This window comes from Hypanus sabinus, chromosome 6 (assembly GCF_030144855.1).
Source record: "Hypanus sabinus isolate sHypSab1 chromosome 6, sHypSab1.hap1, whole genome shotgun sequence".
Lineage (NCBI taxonomy): Eukaryota > Metazoa > Chordata > Chondrichthyes > Myliobatiformes > Dasyatidae > Hypanus > Hypanus sabinus.
In genome coordinates this window covers 27,817,714-27,831,807 of record NC_082711.1, presented here as the reverse complement: position 1 = coordinate 27,831,807, position 14,094 = coordinate 27,817,714, and the positions used below count along the sequence as shown (strand labels likewise).

Below are 14,094 nucleotides of genomic sequence, written 5' to 3'. Positions count from 1 at the left end.
ATTCCTTCAGATGCTCCAGTTTCCACAACTCAAAAATTGAAGTTTCGTAAGTTTATTGCTGCACTAATATAAACAGTTAGAGGATGGCATGGGGTTGGTGGGCTGAAGGCCCCTTTCCACGCTGCATGTTGTCTCTGCAGCCAAATCCTAATATTTTAAACACAAAGTACACTGCAGATGCTGTGGTCAAAAAAGCTGAATGAACTCAGCAGGTCGGGCAGCTTGTAAGTTGTAATACCAATTTCAGCCAACAGATGTCATTACAGCATTTAACAATAACTGCTGCAGTCAAACACCATTTGGGTCAGTCTTGACCTAAATACTTCGCGTTTAAATTCTTTCATAGCAAGTTGCAGAAAAGTGGCAATATGATCAAATGAAAAAAGTCACCCTAGCACAAAGTTATGGGGAAAAGAAATGGATTAAATATTGTCAACACCAGTGAATCTGCAGATGCTGGAAATAAATAAAAACACAAAATGCTGGCGGAACTCAGCAGGCCAGACAGCATCTATGGGAGGAGGTAGTGACGACATTTCGGGCCGAAACCCTTCATCAGGAGTGCACTCCTGATGCTGTCTGGCCTGCTGAGTTCTGTCAGCATTTTGTGTTTTTATGGATTAAACATTGTACAGGTTTCCACCAATATCCGAAGGTAGAGTGTTCCTATGAAACCCTTTGTAAGCTGAAATGTTGTAAAGTGTAGAAGCAATTACCATTAATTTATATGGGAAAATTTTTTTGAGTGTTCCCAGACCCAAAAAATGACTTACCAAATAACACATAAAACCTAAAATAACACGAACATACAAGTAAAAGCAGGAACAATATGATAAATATACAGCCTATATAAAGTAGAAATATTGTATGCATGGTGTAGTTTCACTTATCAGAATCGGGAAGACAGTGAGCCAAAATCGATTGGGGGGGGGGGGGGATCAGCACGTACACACATGAGTATGTACACGCCTACGCACACAACTGCCCACACAAAGCTTCACAGTCATGGTAGTCTTTCTCAGGACAAACACATATAAAGCGGGCGTCCTTTTTTCGTAAAAGCGGAAATCCTCATTGGTTAGCAAAAACAGGTACTAATGTAGGTCTTTTGAAACAGCGAGCTGTCGTAAAGCGAACGTTTGAAAAACGGGGACCACCTGTATTGGAATTGCTTTATTATTGTTACATGTACCAAGGTACAGTGAAAAGCTTGTCTTGCATACTGTTCATACAGATCAGATCATTACACAGTGTACTTGAGGTAGTACAAGGTAAAATAACAACAAAACAGAATAAAGCACATATCTACAAAGGAAATGCAGTGTAGGTAGACAATAAGCGGGAAAGTCATAGCAAGATAGATAGGGTCAACAGTCTGTCAGAACACACTAGGGAACAATTCAATAGGCTTATAACACCGCAAGGTAGTCCTTGAGCCTGGTGGCACATACTTTCAGGTTTCTGTATCTTCTGCCCAGAGGTGTTTGGGGTGGGGGGGGGGGGGGGGAGAAATAGAGAAAAAATGTTTGGGATGGGTGGGTCTTCAATTACACTGCCTGCTCTGAGGCAGTGAGAAATACAGACAGAGGCCATGGAAACAAGGCTGGTTCCTATTATATGCTGAGCTGTGTTATTAGGAAGCAAAGCATTGCTTTCTCTGATTAAAAGTCTGTGGCCAAGGGTATACAGCAAACACTGGTCCTGGAAGCCTAGATATTTATGATATTAATGAGTTAGATTTGAATGCAATACACTCAAAATGGTGGAGGAACTCAGCAGGCCAGGCAACATCCATGGAACAAAGTGTCGACATATCGGGCTGAGACCCTTCATCAGATCTCTTCGTGACCCTTCATGAAGGGTCCCAGCCCGAAACGACAACAGTTTACTCTTTTCCATAGATGCTGTCTCGACTGCCAAGTTCCTCCAGCATTTTGTGTGCACCGCTTTGATTTCTAGCATCCGCAGATTTTCTTAGATATGAATGCAGTCAGTATGATTAGTAGGTTTGCAAATGTAGTAGTATTTTGGTCTCCTGATGCAAAGAAATTTGCTTACAAAGGAGTACTACAAAGATTCACTAGGACATTCCTGAGAAACAGATTCTTAATTCTCATTAAAACTCTTAAAAAGGCTTGAGGAAACAAAAGTATTTCGAAAGACTGGAGTCCAGATGTCAAATCTCCAGGGTAGGGTTTGGCCAATCAGAAATGAGGAATGGTTTCTTTACTCAGCGAATTCCTTCATCCTATGAAGGCAAGCTTCCAAGTCAGGGATAGATTTTTTTATTTATTTATATATATATATTTTATATATTTTTTTTTAATATATATATAAAAAAGGACATTTGGTAAATCCACAGTCACAGCACTCAAACTCCAAAATGACAAAAGGAGGTTCAGATAAAAACATACTAAACGGTTGTGAAGTCCACATTAATATGGGAGAATTCTGCTCTGAACTAGATGCACAAAAAATAGAAAATTGGATTAAAGAAATAAACATCTACGTTACAGCATCATGAGCAACCATTTTCTGCTTTCTAGATCCTTACTTAGAATAAATCTCAGCTGTGATTGTTACCAAGTTATTAATTAGCATTCATACAATTCAGACTTACGCTTTTTTAATTTCTTCTTGAGAAGCATGTTTGTGTACTCCTAGTACCTGGTAGTAGTCCACCATTTTTAACGACTCAGTTCTTTAAAACCCTACAATGATACAACAAAGAAATCAGATTTATAATGTATTTTTAATTATCAAAAAATGAGACACGTTTTCAGCTTCTCTTTCCAGATCACGCATTTCAAAACAAAAGCAACACCTAAGAAATCTATACAACCATCCTGTTCAATTATGGCCATAAGTTTGTATTACTATTCAAGTTCACTAATGCCATGTTTCCAAAATCAGACTATGAATTGCAATAAGGTATCTATTGAACTATTAACAATTTGAATTTGCATTGCAACAATCATTTACAAGTGTATTGAAAAACATTTAAGTACACCGAGTTTAAATCATCAGTTACCCAACTGATATACCGTACTTACTTTCAAATACCCAACCATCATCTGCAACCAGACATGATTTAGAATATGGTTAAAAAAACATTCCAGTTCAAGAAATAATGCAGATAAGCCACAATGTGATGTCTAATGAAATACTAATAAAAAAACTCCCAGTTTTTTCCTACTTAGAAAGGAATAAAGGAAGAAGTGCAATAAACCTGAAGCTTAATTTCCAGTTGACCTTGATTGTAAGACAAAGGCCAGCACTCCTGAGGCAGAACACAGGAAGCATATGACCTAATCAATTAAGCAGCACTTGAATGCAATCAAATTAAACCAAAAATGACACCCGAGCATTAAAAACTAACCGCTCAAATCACATTCTAGTTTAACTTAACACCACAAGGAGGCCAAAATTGATCACTCAAAGCAATCATCCTGTGGAATTTATTGAATTGGTTTGCTAACAATTGGTTCATCAACTCACTACTTTTTTCCCCCCAAAGTTATCTTGAACTATGAACACCAACTGATCAATTGCTAACAAAGGGAAAAAAATGTTTTTATATGCAATACCTCAAAATTTACTCCCCACACTTGGAGGTATCAAATCTATTGTAAAAGTTGCCTTATTGCTATTATTTGCACCTTAACTTCAAGAACAAGTCACAGACTAAAACACCAAAACAAAACTGATGTGAAAAGGTCGGGCAGAATGATACAAGTGAAAAATATTAGATTAAAAGGAACAATGTGACGCACATCAAGTTAGCCAGAACAATTTTTCCCCAAGAGTCTCAAAAATAATGAAACTCAAAAAAGAATTTCTAATAAGGATAATGTACTAAGAATTAAATACAAATTTCATGATTGTATGGAGAGAATAATTAGCTCATTAATTTATCTTCTAGACAGGACTTCTTGAAAAACTAGACTATAGTTAATTGAAGATCAATGAGATATTTCTAGCACTGCTCAGAGCTATTCTAAATAGTCAAAGGTTTATGTGCGAGTCCCTTAATTTTTCATGAGCTTAGATGCATTTAACACTTAGTAGCCACTTTATTAGGTACATCCTGCATTTAATAAATTAGGCAGTGCACGCTTGTTGCGTCTGCTGCCCTTGCACTTCAAGGTTCAACATGTGCATTCATAGATGCTCTTCTGCACATCACTATATCAACACATGGTTAGTGTCTGGCCTTTCCCCTCTCTCATTAACAAGACATTATTGCTCACAGAACTGCCACCGTTGGATTTTTTTTTTAATTTCACCATTCTCTGTAAATTCTGGAGACTCTTGTGCATGAAAATTCCAGGAGAGCACTCAACCACCCCATCTGATACCAACATGGTCAAAGTTACTAAGATTACATTTCTTCCCCTGTCTGATGTTTGGTCTGAACAACAACCTCTTGACTAAGCTGCATGCTTTTATGCACTGAGTTGTTGCCACATGAGTGGATGAGATTTGCATTAATAAGGTGTACAGGTGAACCTAACGAAGTGAAAAGTGTATGTGGAAAAGCACAACTGAGTTTTTCGGTAAATAAGTGTTGAAAAACTAAGTTTTCATGGAGAAAGGAATATTCAAAATCCTCACTTTATATTCTTACTAGCTCTTCTGCAATCTTCTACATGATGAGGAAGTTTGAAAGTTAGGAAAGACTGTTAATAAAAAGAGTCCCTTTAGCAATTTGGAAGCAGTATCCACTATCAACAAGATTGAAAGTATATAGAGAAACTTTACAAGGATGTTAATGAGACTTGAAGACCCCAGTAAAGGGAAATGTTGAATAGGTCAGAACTTTATTCCCTGGAGTGTAGGAGCTTGAAGGGAAATTTGATAAAGCTATTGATAGGACAAATGCAAGCAGGCTTTTTCTTCTACTGATACTGAATAAGACTAGAATTAGAGATCATTGGTTAAGGGTGAAAGGTGAAATATCTAAAGGGACAAGAGGGTAAACTCCTTTACTCAGTGGTGAGTGTGGAATGAGCTGCCAGAGGAAATAATGAGATGGGTTCAATAGCAACATTTTAAAATAAGCTTGGATAAGAACATGAATGGGAAGTGTATTGGGACTGAGGTCCAGGTTAATGGGACTAGACAGAACAGTTCTTCACTGACTAGATGGACTGAAGAGACTGTTTCTGTTATATTGTTTTGACTTGCTATTACATGAATTCTTAACTGAATTGGGAATGTGTCATTAGTGACTTAAGTAATTTTTCAAAACTGATGCAAAAATTCAATGAATTGCCCACAAAATTGACGAAACTACTTACTTGTTGAATGATACAAGAGCTACAACACTACCAATATTCCCATGTCTGCTTGCATAAACTAGGCCAACTGGCTGTGAATCATCCATCGTGACCTTATGTCTATTTATAAATGATAGCTATGAATGAGATATTTAGTCATAGGAGCATGGAAGACTAAGTGCCAAGGATGAATTTAGAACTGCAAGACATATTGTTCTATTTATAAAGGGTTTGCAAGAATTCAAGCATGCCAGATAACATTTTGGAAGTAAATGCACTGGAGTTTGATGCAAATAGAACATTGCTTATGGTACATATGTTACTGTCAAAGTTAATTTTGTGAAGATATCAATATTTGGTGCATATAGTGCAGTCTTCCAGTTGTTCAGACATTCAATAGGAATAGCTGAAGTGTCCGTTGAAGTGCTTTGCCAGCATTACCAAAAATGACACGAGGACAACTTCATTTTTACCAATCTAATAGTGATGGTCGAGAATGGACTGCCAAAATAGTTGTGATGGCAGATTCAATTAGTTTGTTCTGAAAATAGCTATACATTTCTAAAAGGATATGGTGATAAGGCAGAAGCATAGAATAACTAGATGGCACTTCAGACTTCGGGTGAATGGCCTTTTTCTAAATTATAACCATTCTATGATTCTGTATACCACCTAAACTGTGCTAAATGCATGTCAGTGTTGAGAGAAACCAAATTATTCCTGACCATGAGCCATATTTGTTCAATTCCAAAAACAATACAAAATCTGCAGATGCTGGAAGTCCAAGCAACACACATACAATGCTGGAGGAACTCAGCAGGCCAGGTAGCATCTATGGAAAAGAGTACAGTTGATATTTCAGGCTGAGACCCTTCATCAGGACTGAAGTGTCCTGAAGTAAGGTGGGGGAAGGGAGGAAGAAACACAATGAGGCCACACTCAGGCTGGAGGAGCAACACCTCATATTCCATCTGGATAGCCTCCAACCTCATGGTATGAGCATCGATTTCTCAAACTTCCAGTGATGCCCCCCACCTTCACCATTCCCATTTCCCTCAACTCATCTCCTTACCTGCCCATCACCTCTCTGTTGCTCCTCCCCTTTCTTTCTTCCATGGCCTTCTGTCCTCTCGTATCAGATTTCCCTCTTCTCTAGATCTGTATCTCTTTCACCAATCAACTTCCCATCTCTTTAATTCACCCCTCCCTCTTCCAAGTTTCACTTATCACCTTGTGTTTCTTCCTCTCCTCCCCTCACCCACCTTCTTACTGGCTCTTTTTCCCTCCAGTCCTGATGAACTGTCTTGGCCTGAAACGTCAACTGTACTCTTTTCCATAGATGCTAGCCTGCTGAGTTCCTCCAGTATTGTGTGTTGCTTACTTCAATTCCAACTATTTTCCATCTTATCTTTTAATGTAACTATTCAAGATTTTAATGGTCTTGGAAAAAATCATACAAGAAATGGTATAATCCATCACCAGGCAGGCTTTTCAGCTATTTCATAGAAATTAAGAAAGTGGCTTTTCAAACCCACCATTCTCAATCCCTTCTAACTTCTTCCCTTCTATAATTGCAATATTGTCACATCTCCCTTCCCATTCCTTTGGCTATCAATCTGACCTCGCTCACATCACAAACTATACAAACCTTCTGCCCCAATCAGCAGCCAGAGTAGACTTTTAATCTAGCACCATCCTTCTCATCCACACACCCTTTACCTTCTGAGCATCTGGTCACCCTATCCTCTGCTTCCCATTATGTTTTCTTCAAGTTACACTTCAATTAATGCGCTAGTTCAATGATGCATATTAATCCCAAAAGCCGGTAAGTAATCTGTATAGGCTTCACCTGGCTCCAACATGATCATTCAACCCAAAACCACTTTCTTCTGGCTGTTCCACCTTTTATTAACCTGTACGATCTGACCTCATAATTTCAAAAAATGTTAAGGCTTGTTAGGGACACAGGAGTTATGTAATCACATGAATTATACCAGCATTAATTCAAGCACAAATTATTCATCAGGACTTGGAAATTACAAGCATTGATCCATTTGGAATTGAAAGGTCAGCTTTGTACACAAACAGTGTCATCTACAGATCATTGGCCCACAGGTGGAGGCTAGCTGCTCCACAGATATGGTTTGCAAAGTGATAAAACTATGAAACTTTCTCATATGCATCAGCCAAACAAACCAATGAGGGATGTTTCCTTGACAACAAACCAGAAAATGTTGGTTGTTTTCCCATCACTGTGACTGAGAACATGGAAGCTTCCAGATCAGACTGATAGTCATCAAGAACAGGAAAAAACCATCACAGATGCATATGCTCTTTAATAATTGGAATACTTCTGTATTCAGTCAGCCCACACATTAGTTCTGGATAGCACACATAAAATGCTGGAGGATCTCAGCAGCCTAGGCAATATCTATGGAAAACAGTAAACAATCAATGCTTCGGACTAAGATGTCGATTGCTTACCGTACTCTTTTCCCATAGATGCAGCCTGGCCTGTTGAGTTCTTCCAGCATTGTGTGCGCGTTGTTTGGATTTACAGCATCTGCAAATTTTCTTGTATTAGCTCTTTCTGGATGCCCGAGATCTGTTTTAGGAAGCTTTTTAGAACATCCATGTGAATTATTCTGTCCCGACTTAGAGGACTGAATTCAGTTATACTGAACTCCTATTGTAAATGCATGAAAATACTGAAACAAATATTGTAGCTGTTGAAAATGTATTGAATCATCTGAGTTAACTTTGTACTCGAGTACAAAAACTTGTACTCTACTGAGAGTATCTCCAAGAGTTCTCCTTGTGATGAATAAAGATTTTTTGTATCAATCAGCTTCAGTATCCCTGCCCTGTAGCCACAAGACCCAAGTTTTGAATTGATTGATTATATTTTCAGACCCTTCTTAGCCCTATGCTGTAAAATGCTTCTATGAACAGTGTCTTGCAAATAATTCACTTTTTGTCCCTCATAGTTACACTCACCACTACACAGGAGATCCCTTCTCTTTTGTTATATCTGTCCTTCAGCACCGCTCTAAGTGGTCCCCATTATTACTCTCAAAATGCTGGTGGAATGCTGGTGGAATGCAGCAGGCCAGGCAGCATCTATAGGAAGAAGCACTGTCGACGTTTCAGGCTGAGACCCTTCGTCGGGACTGCTACCACCAATTTCTCCAGGTAACCCAAATAGATACACCTCCTGTGCTCCTTGATGCGGTTTTCCACCATGCGTCCCATCTGGTCTGCACTCACAGGGAATCCTGGAAACTCCAGCTGTGCTGAGTCCCAGGTCATCTTTGACCCGCATTAGCTTCTTTATGGGTTTGTGGATGCTATTAGTCCAGTGTTTCTTCAGCATCTGGGTGATCGTTCCAGAAACCAGGAAAATATAGGGAAGACGGGCAGTAATGATAGGTTCCTCCTCATTATTAGGTTTCCTGCTTTTTATGTCAACCTTTTAAGGGCGCCAACTGATGTCCCTCACCTTGAAACCATTGTTAGGAACATAGTGCATAATCATCTTATTTCCTCATGCAGACTCTCTAGGTTTGAATTAGTTTTCACATGGTTAATCATAGTAGAAAGAACCAGTCTACCTTGGAAGGCGTGATAGTGGCTGTTATTGTTGAGGTACAAGTCAATATGAGTGGGTTTCCAATAGACATTATGTCCGAGGCAACTGCCAGACATTCTGTAGTGTTAAAACATCCAGAATGGAAATCAACCATTCTTCTCCAGCTCCATTGTAAATTGATGTATGCTGTTCATATAGTCATGGAACTGCTGCAGTGTCTGGAAACTATGAAGCCACATTACGAAGGTGCCATTGAGGTATCTGAAGCAGCATTTGAGGCGCAAGGGCAATGAATTCAAACATACCAATAGCTGGCAACAAGGGCAATCCTATGGCCACTTTGTACTTCTGTTCATAGTAGTTCCTCTTACAGAGGAAGTACATTGATGTAAGGGTGTTCGAAAGGTCAGCTGTACCCTTATCAAACCTTGACTGTAGCTGTCCTAATTGGGAACTCTCGTGAACAGGGACACTACATCAAAACTGACCATTACGTCCTCCAGGGTCAGCTGGATGTTGGTTATCATTTTTACAAAGTCAGTCGAATTTGTGATATGATCCTCACAGCCCCCAACTATTAAATGCTTAGTCAGGTAGTATGTTTGATAAGGTTACCTTCCAAGCACCTTGTGGAATTTTCCATTTACGATGTCATTTCAGCGTTCAAAACATTTTGGATTTTGGGGATTTGGATACCATACATCAACTATCACTACACAAAAAATGGCCGGACCCTGGAGAATGTTGTTATACGGACATCTCGGTATACAAACATAGCTCCCTGTAGGAAGAGAGACATGTAAAAAAGGTGATGAAGGCAACGCCTGGCACTGCGTGACCCACCTGATAAAGGCAAGCAATTTTTGCTCCCAAGGATGGGTTGTCTAAAACCAGAGCATAAAGGGTGCCTAAAGGGCATATTCTTTCAAACAGATGTTAGTGAGTATGTGGATAAGCAGCCGGAAGTGGCAAAAGTGAGTACTTTTGGAACATTGCAAACAATTTTGAAATCTATATCCAAGGAAGCATGTGGAGAGAATCCAGGAGGTTCAGAAAAATTATCATGAAAATGAAAGCTTTCACAAAAATTATCCTGGAAACAAAAACAAAAGCTTTCCACCTCTGGGCCTGTACTTGTAGAGTACAGGAGGATGAAGGCTAGGGAGGTGGTGGGGCACAAATGTCTCTGAAATCTGCTGAATATTCAAAAGGCCTGGACAGCGTGCACAGAGAGGAGGTTTGCATTAGTAGGAGAGCCTAGGATTCAAGGGCACAGCGTCAGAAGAAGGGGCTCATAATTTAGAACTGAGATGAGGAGGAATTTCTACATCTAGGTCAATCTGTAGAATTTGTTGTCTGAGGACTGTGAATGGTGTCATTGGGTGCAGAGACTGACAAGTAGAGGGTTTAAAGATTACTGGGAGAAAGAGGATGAAGAAAATCAAACTTGATTGAATGGTAGAGCAGATTTGATAGGCCAAATAGCTCAATTCTGCTCCTACATCAGATGGTCTTAATTACAATGTTTAAAAGACATTTAGAAAGGAGCATGGATAAGAAAGATTGAGAGGCATTTGGTCAAACATAGGCAAAAATGATGCTCAGGTAGGCACCATTACTAGCACAGACATTAGAAAGTGCCAATTACTGTACTGCATAAATTTAATTGGGTCAGATCAGTTATTTTAATAACAGGACTTTGCCACTTCAATTTCACCCCATTTCGGAGTGATATCTGGTGAAAGAATAACTTACACAGCACAATAGTTTTCACCATTTAATCAGCAACTATCCTGCCTTTCTATATCATTTTTGTTTTTGAAGCATCAACATATTATTTGGATTTAATCTAAATCTGGAAATAGAAAAGGGAAATATTAGTTAATTTTACTTCAGCAGGGAGTGTGTCAACCCTGATGTCTAATATTTTAAGGTCTATGCATGCAATTTTTGCAGAGAACTTGCTCCACGTTAGATATTAGACTCAGTTATACAGCATGGAAACAGTTTCTTCAACCCAAATCACCCGAGCTATTTTTGCTGCAAATAGTCCATACCCTCAACCTTTCTTAAGCATGTAGCTGTCTAAGGCTACGTCCACACTATACCGGATAAATCCATAACCGAAGCTTTTTCTCTTGGTTTTTACCTTCCATCCACACTAAAATGGCGTTTTCATCCCCCGAAACTTTCAGAAACTCTTTCCAGGGCGTTTAATTTTGAAAATGCCACTTGGGCAGATCAGTGTGGATGGGGTAACCAGAGAAACCTAAAAACACTGTCAGACTGCAGCGCGCCATTTCATTGTTTTCTTGAACGCAGACTAACAATTTCAGAAGACGGCAACAAGACTGAAGCCAGAAAAGTTAGAAATGTACTCACCAAAAACTTTGACCCATAACTTACTGAATAAATAAGTATCAAACACGAGGAAATCTGCAGATGCTGTAAATTCAAACAACAACACACACAAAATGCTGGTAGAACACAGCAGGCCAGGCAGCATCTATAGGGAGAAGCGTTGTCAACGTTTCGGGCCGAGACCCTTCGTCAGGACTAACCGAAAGGAAAGATAGTAAGAGATTTGAAAGTAGTGGGGGGGAGGGGGGAATGCAAAATGATAGAAGACCGGAGGGGGTGGGATGAAGCTGGAAAGATAATTGGCAGAAGTGATACAGGGCTGGAGAAGGGAAAGGATCATGGGACAGGAGACCTCAGGAGAAAGGGGGGGGGGGGGGGGAGCACCAGAGGGAGATGGAGAACAGGCAAACAACTAAACATGTCAGGGATGGGGTAAGAAGGGGAGGAGGGGCATTAATGGAAGTTAGAGAAGTCAATGTTCATGCCATCAGGTTGAAGGCTACCAAAAATAAATAAGTATACTCACTTTGCCCTGTTTTCTGTCCTTGCTCATATGAAGGTGGTTTACCTATTTATGCAAGTACTTCTCTGACAATGGATGTGTAACAGCCTAATGTAACATTGTATGGAAATACAAGATAATATTGATGCAGAAATATTTTACACATTTAACAAGGTGCTTTATTAATGCAACAGAGTTAGTCAGTTTTTCAATGTTCGTCATCAGCCAGGTCATACTGTCTGTGAACTCCCAGTCGGTTGCCTCCGTACGCTCCAGTATTTGTTTTTTTTAAACTTTTAAGTCCTCCTGCGTGAGAGCCAACAGCTGCCCATCAGTTAAGTTTTTCTAGTCTGTAACTGCACTTTCACAGCGAGATTCGACACCAAACACATCGCTTGTTTTCCATAGATGTGTCCTGCGCATGCGCAGGAGGAGGAGATTCATCAAAACCTCCGTTTCAATGTGGACAGAGATATTTTTTTAAACAGTGTGGACGCCTATCGTTTTTACACAAAACTGGCGTTTTCAAAATTATCCTGTCCAGTGTGGATGCAGCCTAAAATGTCTTTTAAACAATATAATTGCACCCACCTCAACAGCATCTCCTGGCAGCTCAACCCAACACTGTGGAAAAAGTTGCCCCCTCTGATCTTTTAAATCTTTACCCTCATTTTAAACCTAAGCCCTGTAACTTTAGTCTCTCCTACCTGGGAAAAGGGTAATTGCCATTCATCCCATCTATGCCCCAAATGATTTTATATACTTCTACCAGGTCACTCTTCAGCCTTGTACCCTCCAAAGGAAAAATCCCAGCAATACCTAGCATCACAACACAAAATGCCGGAGGAACTCAGCAAGCCAGGCAGCATCTATGGGAAAAAAAAAAGTACAGTCGACATGTTGGGCTAAAACTCTTTAGCAGGACTGGAGAAAAAAGATGAGTAGATTTAAAAGGTGAGAGAAGGGGAGAGAGAAACAAGGTGATAGATGAGACTGGGAGGAGGAAGGGTGAAGTAAAGACTTGGAAGTCAATTGGTGAAAGAGATACAGGACTGGAGCACCAGAGGGGGATGATGGGCAGGCAATGAGATAAGGAGAGAGAGGGAAAAGGGATGGAGAATGGTGAGAGGTCAGTGGCATTACCGGAAGTTCAAGAAATCAATATTCATGCCATCAGGTTGGAGGCTACCCAGATAGAATACAAGGCCACACCGGGAACACTGGACACAGTGCATGACCCCCAGAGATTCTCAACTGCTGCCTCACTTGGAAGATCTGTTTGGAGCCCAGAATGGTAGAGAGAGAGGTGGTGTAGGGGCAGGTGTAGCACTTTTTCTGCTTGCAAGGATAAGTGCCAGGAGGGAGAGGGGAGGGACGAACGAATGGAAAAGGGAGTCGTGTAGAGTCCCTGTGGAAAGCGGGGGGGGGGGGGGGTAAGGAGAGATGTGCTTGGTGGCGGGATCCCGTTAGAGATGGCAAAAGTTGCGGAGAATTATGTGCTGGACGCAGAGGCTGGTGGAGTGGTAAACGAGGACAAAAGGAACCCTCTCCCTGGTAGGGTGGCAGTAGGATAGGCAAGAACAGATGTGTGTGAAATGGAAGAGCTGTTGCTATGGGCAGCGTTGAGGGTGGAGGAAGGGAAGCCCCTTTCTTTGAAAAAGGAGGACGTCTCCTAAGAGCAGATGTGGCAGAGACCAAGGAATTTAGAGAGGGGGATAGTGTTTTTACAAGTAACAGGGTGGGAAGAGCTATTGTCCAGATAGCTGTGAGAGTCCGTGGACTTATAATGCAATGATAAGCTGTCTCCAGAGGTGGAGAGAGAGAGATCAAGAAAGGGGAGGGAGATGTTGGAAATGGATCACATAATTTGAGGGCAGAGTAGAAGTTGGAGGCAAAGTGGATAAAATTGATGAGCTCCAAATGGGTGCAGGAAGCAGCACCAATGCAGTTGATGTAGTGTAGGGAAAGTTGGGAATGGACACCGTGTAAGCCTGGAACACAGACTGTTCCACGTAGCCGAAAAAAAGACAGGCATAGCTGGGACCCATGCAAGTGCACATGACCACCTTTTGTTTGAAGTGGGAGGAGCCAAAGGAGAAATTAAGAGTGAGGACAAGTTCTGCTAGACAGAGGAGAGTGATGGTAGAGGAGAACTAGTCAGGTCTAGTATCCATAAAGAAGGAGCTTAGAGGCCTTCCTCATACGGGATGGAGGTATATAGGGACTGGACATCAATTAAAAACCAGGATGGGGGCCAAGGAAAAGATCCAGTGTGTGAAATGTCATGACATAGGTAGGAAGGGACTGAACTCCGGGGGTGGGGGGGGGGTTAAATAAAACAGGGTCAAGGAATGCAGATATGA

The 14,094-nt window shown here is 40.6% G+C and overlaps 1 protein-coding gene across 1 annotated transcript in view; it reads right to left on the bottom strand.

The window, feature by feature from the left end:
* Nucleotides 1-14,094, bottom strand: part of dnajb6b (DnaJ heat shock protein family (Hsp40) member B6b) — a 99,733-nt gene that overhangs the window by 73,592 nt on the left and 12,047 nt on the right. Inside the window, exon 2 of the mRNA XM_059971879.1 lies at nt 2,621-2,711. Coding sequence (XP_059827862.1) covers nt 2,621-2,685 — 65 coding nt within the window. The 5' untranslated portion in view covers nt 2,686-2,711. The remainder of the gene's footprint in view (nt 1-2,620; nt 2,712-14,094) is intronic.